This window comes from Hemibagrus wyckioides, linkage group LG23 (assembly GCF_019097595.1).
Source record: "Hemibagrus wyckioides isolate EC202008001 linkage group LG23, SWU_Hwy_1.0, whole genome shotgun sequence".
Classification (NCBI taxonomy): domain Eukaryota; kingdom Metazoa; phylum Chordata; class Actinopteri; order Siluriformes; family Bagridae; genus Hemibagrus; species Hemibagrus wyckioides.
This window is the reverse complement of record NC_080732.1, coordinates 4,426,315-4,449,161: the sequence shown is the minus strand read 5'-3', so window position 1 is coordinate 4,449,161 and position 22,847 is coordinate 4,426,315. Positions and strand designations below refer to the sequence as shown.

The 22,847-nt window shown below is 40.6% G+C and overlaps 1 protein-coding gene across 2 annotated transcripts in view; it reads right to left on the bottom strand.

Annotated features, from left to right (window-relative positions):
• cpa6 (carboxypeptidase A6) overlaps positions 1–16,868 on the bottom strand; it is a 32,716-nt gene extending 15,848 nt beyond the window's left edge. For both annotated transcript variants that reach the window (XM_058375793.1, XM_058375794.1), the window contains exons 1-6: positions 16,581–16,868; positions 8,283–8,358; positions 3,716–3,840; positions 2,954–3,068; positions 730–831; positions 539–643 (exon numbers count right to left, since the gene is read on the bottom strand). In XM_058375793.1, the coding sequence (XP_058231776.1) occupies positions 539–643; positions 730–831; positions 2,954–3,068; positions 3,716–3,840; positions 8,283–8,358; positions 16,581–16,681 (624 nt within the window). In that variant the 5' untranslated portion in view covers positions 16,682–16,868. The remainder of the gene's footprint in view (positions 1–538; positions 644–729; positions 832–2,953; positions 3,069–3,715; positions 3,841–8,282; positions 8,359–16,580) is intronic.
• Between the last annotated feature and the right edge of the window lie 5,979 nt (positions 16,869–22,847).

Here is a 22,847-nt window from a genome sequence, read left to right as displayed (position 1 = left end):
TTTTATTCAGCGTGGTCCTCCAGTCCATTTTGCCTCAGGAGATGAGATTATACACTAGCACATAACTGCTCGCAGAAAGTTTTCTTCTACTGTTTTAGAATAATAATGAAGATTATTAGGATTAAAAAATATATATCTATATGCCTAAAAGTTGCCCTGACATCCATGTGTTTTTGCTGAACATTTCATTTTAGATTTATTCCTCTTCTGGGAAGGCTTTCCATGAGATCTTGGAGCTTAGCTGTGGGGATTTGGGTTCAAGAGTGTATGAGTGAGGAGGTCTGGAGTGCAGTCGGTGTTCCTGTTCATGCCCGAGGTGTTCAGTGGGGTTGAGTCAGAGTCAGGGCTCACACTCATGTGTTCACAGGAGCATCATCACGAACAGGTTTGAGCCTTTTAGTTCCAGTGAAGGGACTCAATAACACAGAGACGTTCTATATAATTGTGTACTTCTATATATGGGTGTTATAATCAGGGGTGCACCGACATTTAGTCAAATAGTGCAAATAAGGATTTTTAGATGATCTCAAACACTTACTTCCTTCACAAACCACTGACAGAAGGCAGGACCGATCCATTCCCGGGCATGAACGCCGCAGTCCATCCACACGGCCTTCTTACTGGTCCGAACTCGGTTTCCTAACTGGCACGAGATTAAATCGGTGACGTCAATAAACTGGACGTTTACCAGGTGAACGAACATCGTTATGTTTGCGATCTACTCTATACCTGGAGCACGTAAAGGGGCCGTCCTTCGTACGATCGTCCGATAGAAAACAAGTCCACTAGGTGTGGGTGTGTCCGGTTCATTTCAAACATCCAAGTCTGGATCTGTAAAGCAAAAATGGTTTCAAACATAGAATTTAACCACCACTGTACCAACTCTAGTGTACCTGATAAATTTAAAAACGCCCCCCAACCCCAACAAAATATAACATCCTCTCTCTTAAAGACTAGCATTACTTCTGACTGTTCCAGAGCTCTGAAACTGGAGACTCCTTCCATAACGTTCAATAAACATCACCTTACACAAACCTTCACCATAATCAACAACGGTTTAATGATTTTCTCTGTTAAACACAACATATTGTACACATGCTTATTATTCCTCTCAGATTATGTCGAGTATCCAGCATCATAGCTATAAACTGTTACTATAGAAACGATAACTTGTTAGAATGAGCATGCACTGATCAGGCATAACATTATGACCACTGATGGGTGAAGGGAATAACTCTGATGATCTCCTCATCATGGCACCTGTTAGTGGGTGGGATATTTTAGGCAGCAAGTGAACAATTTGTCCTCAAAGTTGATGTGTTAGAGGCAGGAAAAATGGACAAGCGTAAGATTTGAGCGAGTTTGACAAGGACGAAATTGTGATAGCTAGACCACTGGATCAGAGCATCTCCAAAACTGCAGTTCTTGTGGGGTGTTCCCGGTCTGCAGTGGTCAGTATCTATCAAAAGTGGTCCAAGGAAGGAACAGTGGTGAACCAGCGACAGGGTCATGGACGGCCAAGGCTCATTGATGCACGTGGGGAGCGAAGACCGGCCCGTGTGATCCGATCCAACAGATGAGCTACTGTTGCTCAAATAGCTGAAGAAGAAGTTAATGCTGGTTCTGATAGAAAGGTGTCAGAATACACAGTGCATCGCAGTGTGTTGTGTTTTGGCAGCAAAAGCGGGACCAACACAATATTAGACAGCTGGTCATAATGTTATGCCTGGTCGGTGTGAACTTTAATATAATAATAAGAAAATTAGTCAACATTATTCAGAATTCAACAGCATTGTGAAAAATTATCGTAAATTACCATCAGTTTGTAAAGTATTTATTAAAGTTGCCCCAAATTGTGTTTACAGGTTTGGAAATATAAATAAACGTTGAATTATAATTAAGAAAATATGTCTTATGAAGGCTGACGTGTTGCTGCTCATTTTTTAAAAATATATATATTTTTACAGTAGCAGCAAATATTAGAAAGAGAAAAACTTAGCTATCTATCTTACAAACTGTAAAACTAAGAGCTGATGAGCATGTGAAGGCAGAAAAGCCTGTTTTCCTTCTCGGTTCAATCATCTCAATACCTTACGATCGTTCCTGCTAACAAGCCGCCATTATTTATTCAACACGTTGAGGAATCTGGTGTAGCTCCTGTCAAGACGGATGACAGAACGTTCCCGAATATCAAGACGCGTGTGAGATGTGTTATTACCCGCATCTTATCAAAGCTAAAGGGAGTCTCATTCATCAGAGCGTGGAGTGTATGGTCTCGATTGCAAAAGTGATCTGAGGGAGTAGGAGGGAGTTCATCTGAAGGCTGAAAGAAGCTGTGTTGTGTGGTGTGGAAATGTAAAATGTATATATTTAAAGTAATAACGTTCTCAGTGGAAGATCACGCGAGAGCCAATAATTTTGTAATCTTCCTTTCACTGCATAAACAAAACATCTTTTATTTATTAAAATGTTGTCTTTAATATAATATAATGTTTAAACCCCGCCCATTAGTCACTGTGTAATATAAAATCAATATATATTTTTTAGTGTATATTTAGTCCCAATAGTTATGAATTAGAGTTAGTTATTACAGCTGGACCCTGGACTCTGCTTGGAGATCCAGTCTGATTCTAACTGACGGTTTGTGTTGCAAACGATCTGTGTTGTATCTTGTCTTGGCAGATGGAACCCTGGCGAGTTCTGGATCTTTCGCTCGAGGTAATTGCTTCTGACGATACGCGGTCTGATTCCTAGCATGCTTCTTCACCCTGGTTCGGTTTCCTAACAGGTTTGAAATGCGTCCTTGCTTCTCGATACGGACACGGACGACCTGCTGTCAGTCTGATCGTTCAGCTATCATCTAGACCGGTCACTTATTTCCATGAAAGAACTAAAAATCGCTCGACTGCTTCACGTCTTATATCTTATAACCGAACTCAGCTTTATTCCTCACCTCCTCCAGAGGATGATACACTTCATAATCGTACCGGAACACCGCTCTGCGCTTTCTGTTAGACCGGTACCCCGTCTGTTTCTCCATTTCCCTTTGCACGTCGGAAATAAGCAGTCTGTTGGGAACAGCAGGGGGCAGAGTGCAGTGAGAAACACCTTCACACAGTCTGTTAGTTTGCAGTGTTCAAGAACTCTACACATTTATACAACTTTAAAGCAAAAGGAAGGAGGAACTGCACGCTCTGTGGTATATTCGCTACAGTACGGCGAATCCGGCTGATTTAAACGGAGCGTACATTACGGTATGTTCTCTGCAGAAGGTCACGGGCTCATGAGTAAAAAGCGATGACTAAGACATGTTTATGTAACGTTAGCTGAGATGGAAAAAGATAAACAGTCTCCGCATTTAGGTAAATAGAATGTACAGCCGCAGAATATGGCATAATATATATGTTTTTCCATTTAGCGCTGTACTGGATGACGTCTTTTCCGAATATACTCGAGCAAATCTAATCATTTATTATCATATAAGACGTAGATACGTGTACGTATGGAGCGTACGTCCAAAGTGGAAGGGGAGGTTTAGCCAAAAATTAGCAGCGACATATAAAATGTTCCAACAGTTGGGTGATTGATGTGTGGAATGTATGATGAACGTCTGCTAAGACCGGCGTCCAAGTCATGGGCCTGCAATAATCTTAGACAACTTAAGAGGACAGTTATTAAAAAAAAAAAAAAAAGCAAGGCTGAAGGAAAGTCTTACTCATGCTGAATGTGCGCCCGTCTGAGCAGATTTTTGAGACGTGCTGTCTTGTCTCGTCCCACGTGGACGTCTACCGCTTTGCCCTCGTGGATAAGGATAGAGCTGCTGGGCTGCCAGAGGTCCACCTGCACAACATCATCCGGTCAGATGCAGCCAAGGACGCATAGGATATTGATATCAAGGTTTACGATGAAAACTTTAATGAGTTCAGAAACGTCACATTTTATTGCCGTGCACTTGAAGTCACAAACAGCTGGACAAGTTCCGACTAAAGGAGAGAGAGAGAAAGAGAGAGAGAGTGTGTGTGTGTGTGTGTGTGTGTGTGTGCTAACAAGCCACACAGCCGCAGCAAATTGAAAACATATGGTGGAACCCCCTATAGTATTCCATGTCTCTCTTCCTGATCTGCTGGATCATCGTACTCGACTAACCAACCAGCTCCGAACATTACCTCTAGAAATCCACACACAGGCAGAATCTAAATCTCTCGTCTTTTTCCCACAAGTGTCCTTCAGCTTCACTTTATTTAATATTAAAGGCCACTGAGTGTGAAGAAATGTTCTACTAGATATCAGGAACATTTAATGGGACATTAGGATGTATGCCTTACACCTCCAGGGCTGTGTGTGTGTGTGTGTGCGTGTGTGTGTGCACTGTGATGGGTCAGTGTGTCCTCAGGTTCCTCTGTGACCCTGTGCAGGACAAGCGGTACAGAAAATAGAGAATGGAGGCATGGATGGACATCAGGAAGTAGGCTAATACTTTTTCTCAGCACTAAAGCTGCCTGTTCAATGCTCCGAAAGTATTAACACTTCGCTCTGAATTGCTCCACCAATTTGTAGACATCGTACTCCATGTGTGTGTGTGTGTGTGTGTGTGTGTACGGTATGAAACTGGCTCTGCCTTATCCCACAGCTCAACAGCTGCATCCCATTTCAGTACAGCAGCATGTTTGCTTGCACACTCACCTTTTAATGGCTCAGTTGTTTTTACACACTCAACACTGGAGAAAGTCTAGAGTAATTAAAGTTCTCCCTGTTCTACTAGAACCGTGTCCCTCAAACAGCCAGAGTCTGGGATTAATTCAGAAGTCCTGGGTCTTTAATAATAGGACCACGTTTACTGATAAACTAATAAACTGTCAATATTTCAAGGAAATATTTGGGTACTTTTCGATGCCGTAATTCATCAGAATTCGATCATTCATTACATAACTATTGGCACTCTTAATCAAAAATAAAAATGAAATAAAAAAATGTATTCATTCCATATTATAAAGTTAAATACAGGAGCACTACATTGTAATAAACACAACATTTTTAGATGTGTATATATTAATAAATATAGCAGTGCAATTTGTTTCCTGAAAAGAGAAGACTTCAAAATTATTGGCACCCTCTCATTTATTAATTTATTTATTAAAGTATTTTATTTAGACAAACGCAGTAACAGACTTTCTGAAGCTGTGCATTTATTCTAAATACTACTCTCTCACTGATTTTTCCCCACACATATTTTTTTGTCAAAAGCATCTAATTATTTACCAAATAAATAAATAAATAAAATAAAATAAAATAAACAAACAAACAAAAAAATCGTTTTTTTCTCTCATTATCAGAGAAATTGTGTGTTAAATTTCAGTATAATTCGATTTATAATACAGTGTGTGTATTTTATTCTATTTATTTTTTTCTAAAATTATGTACATGCTAAAGGTGTCATTAATTCCTAAATATTGTTATAGATTGAGTTTTTAGTCCTTTATTAGCACTGGACATTTCTTCTGATAATTCTTCCAAATAATTCTTTAAAAATACAGATTTTCGGTTTATTGAGAGCAACACAACCTTTCCTCCAGTCTTCTCCTCGAGTTCACATCTAGGCAGATAAATCTGATATGTTGTGACAAATCTGAGGCACTCTCCACAATGTCCACAATGTCCAGCTGCCACAATAAACCAACCCTAACTAGCGGCATTCGCTTGTTTGACCACACGGCTGCTACGTCCGATTCCGATTCCAACCTTCCTCGTTCTCCGACAGTGCTGTATTAGCGTAAGCTCCAAGGGAATCATCTCTAAGTAAATGAAAGGACCTACAGGCAGCTGTGTAAACATAACACGCGCTTGTCCCTGAAGAAGCAGCTTCCAACAGCATACCGATTCGATTTGGGCTCGAGGTCAAGTGTACGCTTCAAATATTTGCGACGCCTTAGATGAGACGAGACACTAAACATTTTTCTCCCTTGAAAGTATTTTTAGGTCATTGGGAATTTTATCATTAATAATACCACAAAATTAGAACTAGTTTTTAGGAAGTATTATTCCTTTTTTTTATTAGGATTTCACTCCTTCTTTGCAAATATAAATTGAATACATACAATACATTTGTAACAATATGCAATTGTGTGTAAATGTGTGCATTTATTCTAAACATTATTTACATTATTATTCACTGTGTTTACCAGAAATATTTTTTTACATAAAGTGAAAGTGATATTATTCATAAAAAAAAGAGATAGATCTGTATTAATATGTGCTTATGTCACAGTGTCATTTTTGTCCAGGGGTGCAAATAAGTCTGGAATCATCGATATCTTATAAAAGCTGACAGAAATTGAGATTTCAGTCATTTCGTGACCAAGTACCAAGTTGTGATGACTTCGCGTTAATTACAACATCATTTTGTCCAATTATTATTTAGGGTGCCGATAATTTTGAAATCAATGATATTATGATTGCAAGTTTGTCGCTTTTCTACTGAAGTAATAATGTTTCTCTGGTTCCTCCAGTCAGAAATCAGCTAAACGTGGACAGATTTCATGAAAAAAAAAAACTTTCAAGTGATCTGTAATCAGTTAACAACCAAAAAAAAGGTTCTAGTATTCTCTATTAAGGACATATGGAAACACTTCAAATGTTTCCCATAACACAAATTATTTCTCTGGATCAGACTGCAACGCCAACCTTCACGAATACCTTCAAAACTTCAACCATGGCTCAGTCCTATTCTCACACAAAAATAGAAACTCGAACAATCAAGCTCTTGATCCTGTAATGAAAAACAGCAGCTTTCTCTGTTCTAAACAGGACGTAATTATTCCCAAATGGAGAATCTCCTGTGCGACTCGCACATCCCCCGACCACGTTTCCATCCCACCATTAACACACCAGTTATCTCCAGTTATCTCTGCTTCTGATTGCCATCGCTTGTTCTCCTGGGGTCAAACTGCTGCGTGATCGAGTTTTCTATATTATTCACATTATACTTCATGACTATACCAACAGACTGCGATCGATAGAGTTCTAATGCTTTACATTCAATGATGAAGTCTGGAGGTCTGTTTTATCTACAGCATTTCTACAGCAAGCGAGGGACAATGATATGGTCGTCTAGACAACAAGCCACACCACTCCATCCATCCATCTATTCATCCATCCATCTATCCATCCATCCATCCATATGTCCGTCCGTTCTTCGAACCTTCCTTCCATCTACCCATCCTTCCACCCATCCTTCCATCAATCCTTCCATCCACCCATCCTTCCATCAGTCCTTTCATCCATCCATCCATCACTTTAAACATCCATCCATCACTTCATCCATCCATCTGTGTCTCCCGACTTTTGCCCCAAGTGTAGTCCAGGTTCCCAACTAGGACAAATAGTACAGAAAATGGATGGATGGATCTATAGATGGATGGAAGGATGCCATCCATCTATCAATTTGTCCATCCATCCATCCATCCATCCATCCATCCATCCATCTATCCATCCATCCATCCATCCATCCATCCATCCATCCATATGTCCGTCCGTTCATCGAACCTTCCTTCCATCCACCTATCCTTCCATCAATCCTTCCATCCACCCATCAGTCCTTCCATCCACCCATCCTTCCATCAGTCCTTCCATCCATCCATCCATCCATCCATCCGTGTCTCCTGACTTTTGCCCCAAGTGTCCAGGTTCCCAAGGATGCCATCCATTCATCTATCTATCCATCTGTCTATCTATCTATCTATCTATCTATCTATCTATCTATCTATCTATCTATCTATCTATCTATCCATCCATCCATACATCCGTCCGTCCATCCGTCAATCTTCTCTACTATTTATCCTAGTTGGGAACCTAGAGTCTATCCCAGGAGACTTGGGGCACAAGTCGGGAGACACCCTGGACGGGCTGCTGACCCATTGCAAGGTACAATCTCTCTCTCTCTCTCTCTCACACACACACACACACACACACACACACACATTTACACAGTACAGAAAATTAACAGATGCCAATCATCCTATAAGGCATGTCTCCTAACCAGCTAACTAAAAAGTAAAACAGTTAACAGCAGATGTTTCTATGCTATTTATTCATAACTGCAGATTTCCGGCTGTTAAACAGTAAAACACTAAATGCTACACACAGGCACCTTTCTAACATATCCTCCGACTGCGTCTGCAATTATCCAGTGAACAAGCACAGCATACCCTGAAGCGTGCCTCACACTGTGTGTTACATGTGCATACAAATCTGAGGTGTTAATGATTAAAATAAAACTGACTCACCGTTATGTTCTGAAAAAGCTGTTGGAGATAATGGATCTCCTCTGGACTGCTGGGAATTATTCTCAGAACCTGATCACTGCAATACAAACAAGGTTACTGACAAAACGGTCACACATGAATTTACTGAACTGTGATGTATTTAATGTTGCAACAATCGAAAACTCTCGGAATATTTCAGCACTGAAAATTCTCTCTTTTATCTAACTGATAAACGAGGCATAACCAGGCAAGCTCAGGGACAAACTCAAGGACGCAACTAAATTTGGACTCATGAGGTTCTGGGGTCAACTTGATAACTCAGACATTTGAGTTAAGATTAAAAAAAAAAAAAAAAACAACCACAAATACAGTGTTGCCAAAAGTTTTGGGACGTCTGCTTTTACATGCACATGACTGTAATATGGAGTTGTCCCGCCCTTTGCAGCTATAACAGCTTCGACTCTTCTAGGAAAACTTTCCACAAGGTTTAGGAGTGTGTTTATTGACCATTCCTCTAGAAGTGCATTTGTGAGGTCAGGCACTGACATCCCAAAGGTGTTCTATCAGGTTGAGGTCAGGACTCCGTGCTGTCCAGTCAAGTTCTCCCACACCAAACTCACTCAATCCATGTCTTTGCTTTGTGCACTGGTGTGCAGTCATGTTAGAACAGGAAGGGGTCATCCCCAAACTGTTCCCACAAAGTTGGGAGCATGAAATTGTCCAGAATGTCTTGGTATGAAGCTGAAGCATTAAGAGTTCCTTTCACTGGAACTAAGGGGCTGAGCCCAACCCCTGAATTCAATGATTTGGAGGAGGTTGTCCCAAAACTTTTGCCAATATAGTGTATATCCTCTATCATAGATTAAGGTATTTCATCTAAATAGTAGTTCAGCTTTTAGAAGGTTACTACAAAACTATATAAGATCTGGTTTCTCCACAGACGTCACATCAGACCACAATCACTGTCTTAACAATTACAATAATTACATGTTTACACACACCGGTGGTCCGAAAGTATTAGTCACCTTGAGAGACGATCAGTTAAGTTGAGATTGTTATAGTCTGTATAGATTGTTCTAATCTGACTTTTGCGACACCTCTGATGACACCAGAGACATACAGGAAGAAATGAAACAAAAGGGATAAGAAAGAAACCTCAGTTAAAAGCTATAATAGATGGCGGTTATCACCAGAGTCTGTTTTATTGACCTCGTTGTAAGAGCTATATACGCTCGTAAGCACAGTGCAAGCTGCAGGCCTGAAGCGCTGCATTGTTCGATAATTGCATTATCACTGCGGTAAAAATGTAGCGCATGAACCGGAGGGAAATTCCAGGCATGTGCGTTCACATTGTAAACAGACTACATCCAAATGCTCCGATAAACAGATTTATTATTTATTTATTCCAGGACGTCTCTTAGAGGAAGTGAAGTGGGCTACTGTGTACTTGTAAACAAGCGGAGTTCACAGATAAATCAAATGAAAGTCAGAGGTAGAGTCTGGACGTTTCCAAACCATGACTCATGAGTCAAGAACCTGCTACTTTCACAGGCCTATAGGCGATAAAATGATTTTGTACAATGACGATTAAAGAACTAAACAGACCTGTGGGTATGTGTGAAAGGGTTTTAAATTTTCCCAGATCTCTCCAGCCAACTAGTGAGTGTCTATTATTTCCTCAGTGCTAGCTGAAATTTTAAACAAGGAACTATATATATATATATATATATATATATATATATATATATATATATATATATATATATATATATACATATATATAGTATATCAGAAAATATCGCTGGTGTCACATAAAGTTTTATTTCATTACAAATGCATGAAATTCCTACATGGATTGCATCGTATTCTAACTGGTGCAGTATTAACGTTCATCAAGGGTGACCAGGCATTTTTATCTTTTGTGAGGTCAGTTGTGATTGGATTGAGATCACATTGAAAACCTGGTAATTTGTTTTATTTTCCTTTTTTTATTTGAAATGGAAAATAAACAGAAAAAATATTACACAAAAAATATAGCAAGAAATTCTGAATATATTCTGGAAACATCATTTACAGTGAAAAATATTCAAATAAATCAGAACAAAATGCAAAATGGAAGCATCTTCGCTCAAGGTCTCAGGCTTTTCAAGCCCACTGTAGATTCGAATAACTTTCTCAAGAAAAAAATGATCTCTTTATCTTACGTGTATTCTTCTATTCTTAGTATGATCTTCATTTTATAGCATCATTACATTTATTTATTGAGATAATTCCCACTGATGTTCTATGGTGTATATAGAACTTCACACGTATCCGAGAACACCGTTCTGTCTTATTTACACTTATAGTCTTATAGACATTTAATTCATTTATTTATTAATATTCAAGTATAGCTGAACCGTAAAGGAATTATAATCAGGTTCCTGTTCAAGTTGAGTGTGTGTATTGTGCCTTAAACCCTTTGTCCACGTAGATTTCCTGTGGCTTTCATTCTAGCGCTCAAAAAACACAAAGTAGGTGGATTTGTGACTCTAAATTGCCCCTAGGTGCGAAAGAAGGGTGTAACTGGAACCATATACATGGTGTCATGGACGATGTTCCTGGCATTCAACAACCGCAATCCACAATCTGTACCACAAAGGTCTAAGGTAAAAGTGACTGACAGGAACACTCCAGACCGTGAGTTTTCTCAGCCACTTAGTCCTGAGGTGATGGCTAAAAACGAATACTTTTTATCACATTCTAAACATCTTCCAGATTATTTGTAGGATTTATTTCTCCTGTAGCCCTGGTAGAAACGTCAGGTCTTAAGGGTCAGTTATTTAAATGTGTGTTCTTGGGATATGACAAAAAAAATTGACTCCGTTTAGCTCGTTCCTTTGATCAAATCAATCCACAAATCTCAAGCACCTATCGACAGCCCTTTACCTGTCTTTGTTATTAGTGAGCAACATCAGGCGAAAAAAAGGGAGATGAAAGATGGTCTTTATGGTTTGGCTGACACCTACACGTTCCATGACAAAGGCTGGGGGGGGGGCGCTCAGCCACTGCAGACAATGACGCCATTTGCATCAATGAATACGACCGTCTTCTAATTTTAGCAAGTGGGTCTTAAGAGTGCAAGCAAGTCAAAGCTGCGATTGTGCTCGGAGAGAGAATCTGCGTTTTCTTCCCTAATATACACCTTAGCTGGCGTGTCCCTGCGGCGCCGCGAGCAGCCGAGATTGCTCCATGATGTCACACCTATAGTGTTTCCTTTGTGCTGGGCTGACGTGTGTGTCACGGTGTGGTTGGAATGGTATTTTTTTTTTTTTAAGAGAACCTGCAGGGTGTGATGTGAGCTCATCCCTGTCGAGAGATGATATCTCATTTAAAAGGCAGAAGATTCCAAGGCGAACACTTAAATCGATTACGCTTCTATAATGACAATGTAAACTACCGCTGAACAAGCTGACTTATGGGCTTACGTGCTGATTAGCTGAAAGAAGAAATAGTCCTTAATTACAGTGAAGTGACAAGCATTATCCTGGGAGTATAAGAGCTTTCACATGCTAGCAAAGCTGCCTACAGGATATATCTGCGCACTATATGCTAGACAGCCTAGTATTGAACTTGAGAGGATGTCATTCTGGACAACGTAAGCTATTCAGACGATATATTACTATTTAGCCTACTTCTGGCTAGCTAGGTCAGTCAGCCGTTGTCTTAACTGACTAACATTGCTTTGTTTCAGCTTAGCTACTGTTAGGCTGTTAGGTTTTCGAGCACCTGACCAAGTGAACTAGCACAAGACTAGTTTCTCAGCTCTCATGCTAGTTAGCGTGGTTGCTGTTACCTCTCCAGCACTAGCTGTCTGACTCGCTGATTGTTTTTTCTGTATTAAGCGTCCAACAAGTGTGTTCAATTATACAGACACACAACATTGTCAGACAGTTGCTGGCACCAGCAGACTGCCAGGTAGCGCACACCTCGCATTACACGCATTACACGCATATTTGCCGGGTCATGTCTGTTAAATCTTGTATAAATACATGACTGACAGATTTGTGTCTGTTGTGGCTGAGACTGGAGACTCCTTCCGAAAAATAGATCTTTACACAGAACACAATTCATACGAGTGCATCATACAAATTCTGGTCCAAGTGTAGTGTAACAGCTCTGAATCAAAAAACCAACCCCATTAATATCAGATATCAGATAAAAATCTACCCCCTCACACTCTCCGCTTTCCCTGTTTCACACCTTGTGAAAGGTAAACGCAAAACAGTCATCCCTAGTGGAATGTCCTCCAAGCACGTAAGCTGCCACACGACCTTTACAAACCGCAAACCTAAATCAACAGAGTATACAAACACACACATGACAGGGAAAGAAAGGCGGGCATTCCTACAAGTTGTATTTAGCGTGTCTGTACTCGTCTCGTCGACGTCAGAGGACGCAGAGCTGTTTGATTTATTTTCACACGTAATTAAGACTTCCCTATTAGGCACGAGCTGATAGGTGATTATATGATATACCCTGATAGGGAGCATCCAACGTCACCATATCATCTGCAGTTAAAATGACTAACGGACATTTTACGTTCAGCATAAACAAAATGAATGATTTTCTGGCTGTGAATCTGATATAAAAGGAGTCAGTGTGAGACGTGTGTTTTTCCCTTACACAGAAGTTTAGTGGTTGAAGATAAACACCTTCAGATTTTAGCTCATGGACAAACTACGAGCGTCTCAGAGGGTGGAAATGGGGTTGATATCAACATTTACTATGAAGATCGAATCATTTGTGTGGAAAAAAACTTTTTATGAGTATATCGCCTCTAGTAGTCTAGGGAAAAACAGAAATACTGTTTTATAAGTCTACTTTCATATGAGCTTCATATTAACCACCACTGTGGAGTGAGACATGATGGAATTCACTGCTCATTCAATGCTCAACATGTGCACGACGAAAACAGGTACAAATTCCATTTTTTGCCCTCTGGGAAATAAATAAGAGTTAATTAAAACATCAACAACAACAGGTTTAGGCCACGCCCCTTACAGATCTAGATACGAGCAAAATTGTATCACGGTGTAACACACCTACAGCCTACGGTCTAATGTTTCCTGGCTCTGTCACCGTGACGGTGCTTCACACCTAACTCTAGTTAAACATAATTATAGCTGATGTACGATAACATTTTTATTATTTGGTATTTTGGGGAACAACATTTTCCTAGTATTTTTGTCTGAGTAGGTAGAATTTAAAGTAAAGTCGACGAGATAAAATCCTTTCCCATCTGTTATGAACGCCCTTTTCTGTTATCGATATTTATCTCTTCTCCACATCTCGGTGTGATTTACAGCGTGCCTTTTCTGTAATGGCCCTTGCTCTTTTTCTTTTCTTTTTTTTTCTCCATGCTGTGGCACAGGAAAGCAAGAATCCTGTTCACGTAGATATGTGGAAAGAGAGGAAATTGTGGTGTCAATTTCCTAATGTTTTATAATGTCATATTAAATAAATGACTACCTTTGAACCCAATAATATACAAGCTCATTTATCCCAAAGCATATTTTTCAGTATCTGATATGAATTACTCTACACTAAAGTGAATGAAAAGGCTGTAGTTCTGACCGATTTCTTTAAGCGTGAGAGCCAAGCGTCATTACGATCGCTGCTGTGACACTCATACTGAACATTCTGAATATACACACCTTATCAGGCATAACATTATGACCACTTGTGTATTCTGACACCTTTCTATCAGAACCAGCATTAACTTCTTCAGTAATTTGAGCAACAGTAGCTCGTCTGTTGGATCGGATCACACGGGCCAGCCTTCACTCCCCACGTGCATCAATGAGCCTTGGCCCCCCATGACCCTGTCGCCGGTTCTCCACTGTTCCTTCCTTGGACCACTTTTGATAGATACTGACCACTGCAGACCGGGAACACCCTACAAGAGCTGCAGTTTTGTAGATGCTCTGATCCAGTGGTCTAGCCATCACAATTTGGCCCTTCATCAAACTCACTCAAATCCTTACGCTTGCCCATTTTTCCTGCTTCTAACACATCAACTTTGAGGGCAAAATGTTCACTTGCTGCGTAATATATCCCACCCACTAACAGGTGCCATGATGAGGAGATAATCAGTGTTATTCACTTCACCTGTCACTGGTCATAATGTTATGCCTGATTGGTGTATATTTCTGTGTGTGCTGTATCTATCTATCTATCTATCTATCTATCTATCTATCTATCTATCTATCTATCTATCTATCTATCTATCTATCTATCTATCTTTCAACACACTTAATATTGTTTCATCTCTTCCTCATGCCATCTTGGGAGGTTTTCCCTTGTCACTGTGTTCAATAGGGGTTTCCATCTAAACCGATAAAGACCTAATAACACGCTAATTATTAGCACATGCTCCATGTCGCTTGACCAAACAACAATAAAAGTGTAAAAAATACACCAGAAGCTATGTGTTGGCATTTAAAGAGTACGTGTTTAAAATGTCACATCAGCTATCTCTGTGTTTACTTTGTCAATGGAACATTTCCTACTGCTCTTACGGCTACTGATAATTACTTCCTGGAACAGCTGGAGAAAGGGGAGTTTTTTAAAAATGTATTTCTTTTTTTACTTTACAAGATATTATGTGTAAAACTGCATGCAAGAGTTGAGGAGAGGAAAAACGAAGGAAATAGAATAGTATCTTGTTAGGGATTGAACATGAGGAGATTTACGACATGCTGAACCGAAAATATTTTATTGCCAGTGTTCCAACATGGCACTCCTTCGGGATCTCAATCGCAGGAGATAAATTTCTTTATTTCTGTGATTTGCCTGAGAAACTACTGCTGGAACAGAGTAGAAAATCAATACTCTCTGAGCAATTGAAACCTTGTAGTGAAACCTTGATTACAGAAGCAGTCTGAAATAACCGAGAATTATCATCAGCTAAAAGTTCAGACAATCAAACTTTATTTCTAAGTCAAGAGCGTGAGAAAGGTATCCAGCAGTTTCTATCCAATTCTCATGAACACTGGGTATTGTTATCTAGAATCACGGCCGGGTTCTGCGTTCCCAGATTGTCTCTTTCTGTCTCGTTTGTGCTTTTAAACACGCCACAATAAACCGTCAGCGACATGGAACTTGTCCAAATGAATGTTAAGACTAGCTCTGCACAAATCACGAGCAATCAAACAGCAGTCTAAATGATATCAACCAGCCCGCTCTTTACTTCTGCCAATTCTGTAAGGTTATAATAAACCTTCTGGCAGCTCTGGACCTGATTCTTTCAAGACTTGGTTTTGTTGGTAGATATTTAATGTCATTAGATATAGCTTAATTACTGTCTGGAATTTGGACCTGGAGAATCACTGTTTTTTTGTGACTTATTGTGAAGGTTTTTGCCTAAATTACATGCAAGCAATCACTCAGAATCTTTCCAGCACTTTGCATAATTTATTCAAAAATATCCAGGTCGTTTCTTTAGTCTCATTAGGACTCTATATCTTGGCTGAAATTATTTCTCCATGCTCAGCATGATTGCTAGCTGAAAAGGACTTAAGTTGCATCCCCATAAGCTTCATATATATTATTATACTAAATAATATCACACTATTAAATACACAAATAAATAAGATGCAATATACTTTTTGGATACAGCGTTCAGATTTGTTCAATTTGTTCCCTTTCGCTTCCAGATTTCCGAATAGTGACTCGGTAAAAAAAGAGTCGATTCACACACAGCATGAGTCGACTCTTACGAAAAATTAGAAAGGAGGAAATTGTGTGGAACTGAAAATGCTATCAGTGTCAAATGTATGACTGCAGACATAAATTAAGACGAGATCATCACTGCTAGGAGTAGCTAATTATAAAGCTATGTTGTTATTACAGTATATGTTCTTATTGTGGCAATAATGCTTGTTTCTATATATTATAGTAATAGTGTGTTTTGTTATTTAATTAACTCATTTTCTTTTAATTATGAAAGATTACTAAACAACATCCAGGAACTTCCCTGCGCTCTGATTTAGTTTTTTTTATTTGGATTAAAGTAAAATAGTTAATTACATCTATTCGACTCTGGGAATCGACTCCACAGCTGGAATCGACTCTGGGAATCGACTCAATTTTTATATTCTCTTTAAGTCGGCGTTGTTTCCATGGGGACGAGCGGAAATAAGGAGAAAAGAAGCCCACTCTCCTATATGTACTTAGTTTCACGAGAGAGAGAGAGAGAGAGAGAGAGAGAGAGAGAGAGAGAGAGAGATGAATGAATGAAGGAGTGAATAGATGAATGAATGAATGAGCTTTACTCACCCGACATAGCGGTTGTTGTAGAGGTAGGCGCTCGCGGGATTAGAAAACACAATCCATCCGAGGAGAAATGCAGCGCACGCGCTCTGAACTTCCGATGCCATGTTAAAGTAATCAAGAGTGAAGCGCCTTACTGCAGGTTCCTCACATGATCCAGATCTTCATGGAGAGATGAGAGGAGACGCTCCTGGGTTTGGCCCTTGGTTCCTGCTCGGACTGTTGAGGTGTGAAATAGCTCAGGTGGGGAACATCGCGCGCGCATCTCGACTTTTTAAAGCGCGTGCGACTCGCACCACGTGACCCAGAGTCCCGTTTTGGGCAAGAGCGCTATAACGGGGTTGCCAGATTGGGCTTACAGAACTTTATCTGTCTTGTGTTTTGTTTGAGAAATAAATAGACACACTTTCATTTATATAGAAGGTCTGTATGAAAGTTTGGAACAGTTTATTGAACAGTTTGGAGGTTGAAGGTTGAAAGAAAGAAAGAAAGAAAGAAAGAAAGAAAGAAAGAAAGAAAGACAGTTACTTGTAGAAATATGGACGAATTAGAATTAGAAAGGGTAAAAATAAATAGAGAGAGAGAGAGAGAGAGAGAGAGAAAGTAGAAATACAGAAGGAGTAAATGAGTGTTGTCGGTAGATTGATAGAAAGAAAGAGAAGAGAGAGAAAGAAGAAAGGAATAAAAGAAATGAGAGAGAGAGAGATATTGTGAGAAATATATATATATATATATATATATATATATATATATATATATATATATATATATAGAGAGAGAGAGAGAGAGAGAGAGAGAGAGAGAGAGAGAGAGACCTGTGATGTCTGTATGCAGTATTTAGTATCTCCCTTGTGTAAAAGAAAAGTGATGTAAAATTAGCTAGAGCTCCAAGTTATTCCCTCGTCCAGTACATTATACAGAGTTAGGATGATGTATGGTGATGTATTGGATGTGGGAATATCTTGGGTCCCTAGCTAATTTTCCAACACTAGTAATGGCTCTTACCTAACAATTTTTAAAACTTTTTTGGACAACCTAGGAGGTCCTTGATCCACATTTTTATCAAGCTTTAACACCTGATGCAGGTAATAAATGCTGCATGGGTGCAGAATTAGAGCGGAGACTGCGAGCCAGACCTTCTCGTCCAGCATCAGTGCCTGACATCACAAATGCGCTTCTAGTGGAATGGTCAAAATTCCCATAAACACACTCAAGCCTGAAGCTGTTATAGCTACAACTCCATATTACATTCATGTGCATGTAAAGGCAGACATCCCAGTTCTGGTCTGGCTCGCAGTCTCCATCCCAAAGGTGTTTTATCATGTTGAGGTCAGGCCAGTCAAGTTCCTGCACACCAAACTCACTCATCCATACCTTCATGAACCTTGCTTTGTGCACTGGTGTTGGAACAGGAACATCCCCAAACTGTTCCCGACAAAGTTGGGAGCATGAAATTGTCCAAAATGTCTTGATATATAGCTGAAGCATTAAGAGTTCCTTTCACTGGAACTAAGGGGTCCCTGAAAAACAACACCTGAATTCAATGATATGGAGGGGTGTCCCAAAACATTTGGCAATATAGTGTAGATATGAGTATTTGACCACGTGCATTATGTATTCCATATAGTATACCTTCTTCATTTCTCTCTGCATCCTTTTCTTTAACCTTGGCCCTAGTGTCAAGCCTTTAATTTTCTGTGAACTGATCCTCTAACAGAGCCCTTCTCTCGACTTCTCAGTCTCTACATGCCTGCGAAAAGGTTTCCGTATTTATCAGAGAGCGGTGAGATTAAAAGTCTGTCTCGCAGGCTTTGTGTCTGAGCGGCAGCCGTACATTTTTCACATGCTTTGCTCTGTGTCAACGGCACACCACCTGTTTTACACTCAGTTGCTTGTGCAACAAATGACTGGCTGAAACACACGCCGGCATGACAGCATGGTGCCCAGATGGTGCCAGGCCCCTGCGTCCACTAAGGGCAGAAATGCTACTCCTTTTGCCTCTCGCTTAAGGCACTTAATGTACAAAACAGATCGGTGCCTTCTAGATATAAACAACAGCAACTGGTATTTAATTATAAGCTTATTAAAACGATGCTCTCTCTCTCTCTCTCTCTCTCTTACTCTCTCACTCTCTGGCACAAACATCAATGGCTTTCTAGTCTGTATTTATTCATCTAAATGGGTCAAAAGGAAATGGCATGAGGGCGTAAAAGGCTTTACAGTGATTCATTAGACATTTCTTTTCCCTTTTAGTGTGACTCCTGGACTTTGAACCTGCAACATATCAGTGACTCACAACTGTCAAAATGTATAAGAGGTGGTGTTAGCTCAAGTGGTTAAGGCTTTGGGTTGTTGATCAGGGTTCAAGCCCCAGCACTGCCAAGCTGCCACCGATAACCCCTCCCCTGCTCCAGGGGTGTTGTATCATGGCTGCTCTGACCACCAAACCCTCCAAGGATGGGATATGTGAAGAAAGAATTTCACTATGCAGTAATGTATAAATACAAACACCTCTCTTTTTCTTATCCTCTCTCGTACAGCTTTTTCCTCTCTGGCATCGAAGAATTCCTCATCAAAAGCAAGGGCTCTGCGACTATTATCTGGATGTCAGATTTCTAATCCTCTTATTGTTAGAGTTAAAATGCGTGAGCGTGCAAGTTACAAATCCCTCTGAACGAGCTCTTACAATAGAAATGACAACGAGCGCATTCATATAATACCTGGGATCTGCCAGAATTACAGTTCTTCTGTGATAGGAAATTAATCACCAGCGTCTTTCTAATCCGTGTCAAGGATCGCTGTGGTGTAACTGCAATCCGAACAATTTGGCAACGTTTAATAAGACGAGAGGGATTTGTGTGATCTGATTACGACACAGGAGCATGTCAAGTCCGTGTGTGTGTTATTTAATCCAGTCACAATATTTACACTATAAAATTTTAGATGATGTAATTCTGTGCAGAAAAAAAAATAAAAAATCAAGCTACCGCCTCGGCACTCCTCGCTTAGGTGAGGTAATGCGTAGACAAGCGTATCATTATCATTATGTTCTTGCTGAGCTCACCTGAGCTACGTAATCAGACTGTTTAGCACGTTCAGCAGATTCGCTCTCAGGAGAACAGAAAGGTAGACATGTGGGAGGTTTTGGATCAAGGGTAAGGAGGGATAAAGTACTAAAGCACCACTAAAACTAAGACACTAGCAGTAGAGTAGAGTAGAAGAGTCATTAACCAAGCCCTGAGCGGATATGACATCCATGAACTAGAGCAACACGGAGGACTAGGACTTAAAATACGTGACTTAACGTGCAAAAGGAACTCTCAAAAGAATTATAATTATTTACATATCTCTAGACATGTGTGATGAGTGGAAGTGTGTGTATAAGAAATACACAATGGTAAGTGCATATTTTTGTTGTGTAATGTAGCTAACATCAATTAGTTCTCCAGCATTTTGTTTCCAGACTTTTTTTCTGAAAGACGTTTTCTCGCCTCCGGGGCTGCAGTATCCCGTAGCGAAATGACCGTGAGGTGTTTGTGAGTAGACACATACAGTCAGGAAAACACAGGAGCATATTCACAAACTACTGCACGGATCCTGTTCATGGTTTGTGGCAGGCTGGAAAAATGTGCTTACATAAATAGAGCACCATGAGGAGGCAGGTTTTACTCCAGTACTCTGAACCGATCGGTTTCCACGGCAGGGCCTCCGAAATGTCCTTTAAACAAACACGGATTTAGGGCCGTCCTGTGGTGTGAGGTTTGGAACACATCTGACTTTTTTTTTTCTGTAGGTTTCCTCAGAGCAGCATAAACGTGGAACAAGAAAATTATGATTCACCAAAGCAGATATAAAGTATAAGATGATTTGGAACAACATGGACCACATGTGAAGTCCATCCATTTTCTATACCCGCTTTATTCCTGATTAGGGTCACAGGGATCTGCTGGAGCCTTTCCCAGCACACACTGGGCGAAAGGCAGGGGTACACCCTGGACAGGTCACCAGTCCATCACAGGGCCACACATTCACTCCTGTAGGCAATTTAGAATTACTAATAAACCTAATGTATATGTTTTTGGAGTACCCGGAGTAAACCCCCATGGGCACGGGCAGAACATGCAAACTGCACACAGAAAGACCCCTGCCTGTTTGAACCCGGGATTCGAACCCAGGACCTTCTTGCTAGCCACTAAGCCACCGTGCTGCCCCACATGTGAAGTCCATCCACTGTCTATACCCACTTCATTCCTGATTAGGGTCACAGGGGTCTGCTGGAGCCTATCTCAGTGCACATAGGGCAAAAGGCAGGGGGTACTCCCTGGACAGGTCGCCAGAAAGGCCCCTGCCTGTTCGAACCCGGGATTCAAACCCAGGACCTAGGGTTAGGGACCTTTTTGCTGTAAGGCAACAGTGCTAACCACTAAGCCACCGTGCTGCCCCACATGTGAAGCCGTTTATTTTAATTTAAAGAAGGAGTCTACAGCGTTAACACTTTTCCTCCAGTAACAAAAAAGGCTACTTTTTATGTCTTAAGAGTCTGTGAAGGAATGGTAGCGATAACAGAAACTCCCTCTCTGAAACGTTCCATTGCAAATAAATTGATTTTAAAACCGATCTTTCGTCCTTTAATTAATACAGAAAGGTCATAACTGGGAAAGATGCCGAAGGATGAGACGATTAAAACATGCCACGGCATTATTTCCCTTTAACAGGACATGCCCTGCCGTGTTTTATTCCCTACTTAATACCTGGATATCAATCCAGCATCAACCCTCAAGATTTCTTTATTATTGCAATATTTAATTTCATTCAGTTTCAAATCTCTAATTCTAGATCACGCTGTAAAATGTGAAGATGACGAAAGGGGTGAATACTTAGGAGGTGAGTAGTCCTTCTGCTAGAGCAGCGCCTTGAAGGCAAAGGAGATAATTTGATGGTTGAAGTAAAGCAGAAAGCAGAAGATCCATGCTCTCGCATGCTGTCTCTTTTATTGCTCGTCATTTCTGCCTTTGTCAGCTAGGATGTTCAATATCTTTTCTCTTTTCTCAGCCCGGCAGTGACATTAAACGTGTTACGATGTGCAGTCGTTTTACATTTTACTGCCTGATGCATCAGAACCACAATGAAGCTCTGTCTAAAGTTCACAAATGGGAACCAGCAGGAGAAGCAAGCAAAAAAAAAAAAGAAACCCCCCTCAGTTAAAATGAAGAAAGTCGTGTGAAACAATGGACCGGTTTCAACTGCAAGGGCTCTCCATGGAAATTCGAATGTCACCAGGCGATTTGTTCAGACAGCTTTCTGCTGATTTATGAGCTTTGTTTCTGCTGTGAAGTGCACGTGTAGCCTGCGGTGTCTGGGATGGATTAAATGAGCATGGACTGGATTAGGACTGAGCACTTTCCAGCGAGGTCACGGTGGCAGGAAATGAAACAAGAAAAGTGCACGTGAAGTTCAGCCTCAGCGTCAGACAGGTTATTACAGACTTCCTGTCCCCTCTCCTCGTCCCGCTGCAGGTCTTGTGTCATTATCTGATTCGCCGGCACCAACGAAGACCCCGGCGGTGTTCCGAGCCACGGAGCTCCTTAATGGGAGCCAAAGCAACATGTTTGGACGCTTTCCCACTCTCTCAGCATGTCGAGCAGTTGGGTTTCATGGCGACATTTGTGAAGACTGTCTCTCTGTGTAGCTATTGTGTTACTGCGCTGAACTCCAGACAGAACACTTTTGTTGCAGGACGTATTAAATCATCGGCCTGTGGGAGACTTCAAAGCTCGCTGCTCAGATCTGAAAGGCTCCGATTAAGCTTTTCCAAGGTGCTGTAGATGAACGGATCATATCCCCTTTCTTCAGGCCCCCTTTTCCTTTGCTCTTTACAGGGTATATATGATACCGTCCACCTTCCTGTGGCACATTACCAGAGTGTGTTTACTAAATGCGAGGTGTTGATTTCAAAGCGTAACAATAAACGCAACAAAATTGAACAGCTCTCGGGTTGAAGGTTTGATGGTCATTTTAAGCTGGCAAACTTGAAGGTGAATTAATCAGTGTTCTTGTGGCTTAATAGTTTCTTTGAAGTATGATAGAGAAAGCTCTGGATCAGTGCTGGTGTTCCACAAGTGCGTGTGCTTCCACCCTTAGTCTTTCCCATTACCACTGGATTGAATCCTGGTCGGAAAGGTGATTCATTTTCTATTAACACCAGCTCTGACAGCAGGATCACTGTATTTCAAATCACTGTACATTAATGGTACATTTTGTTCGGAACAGTTT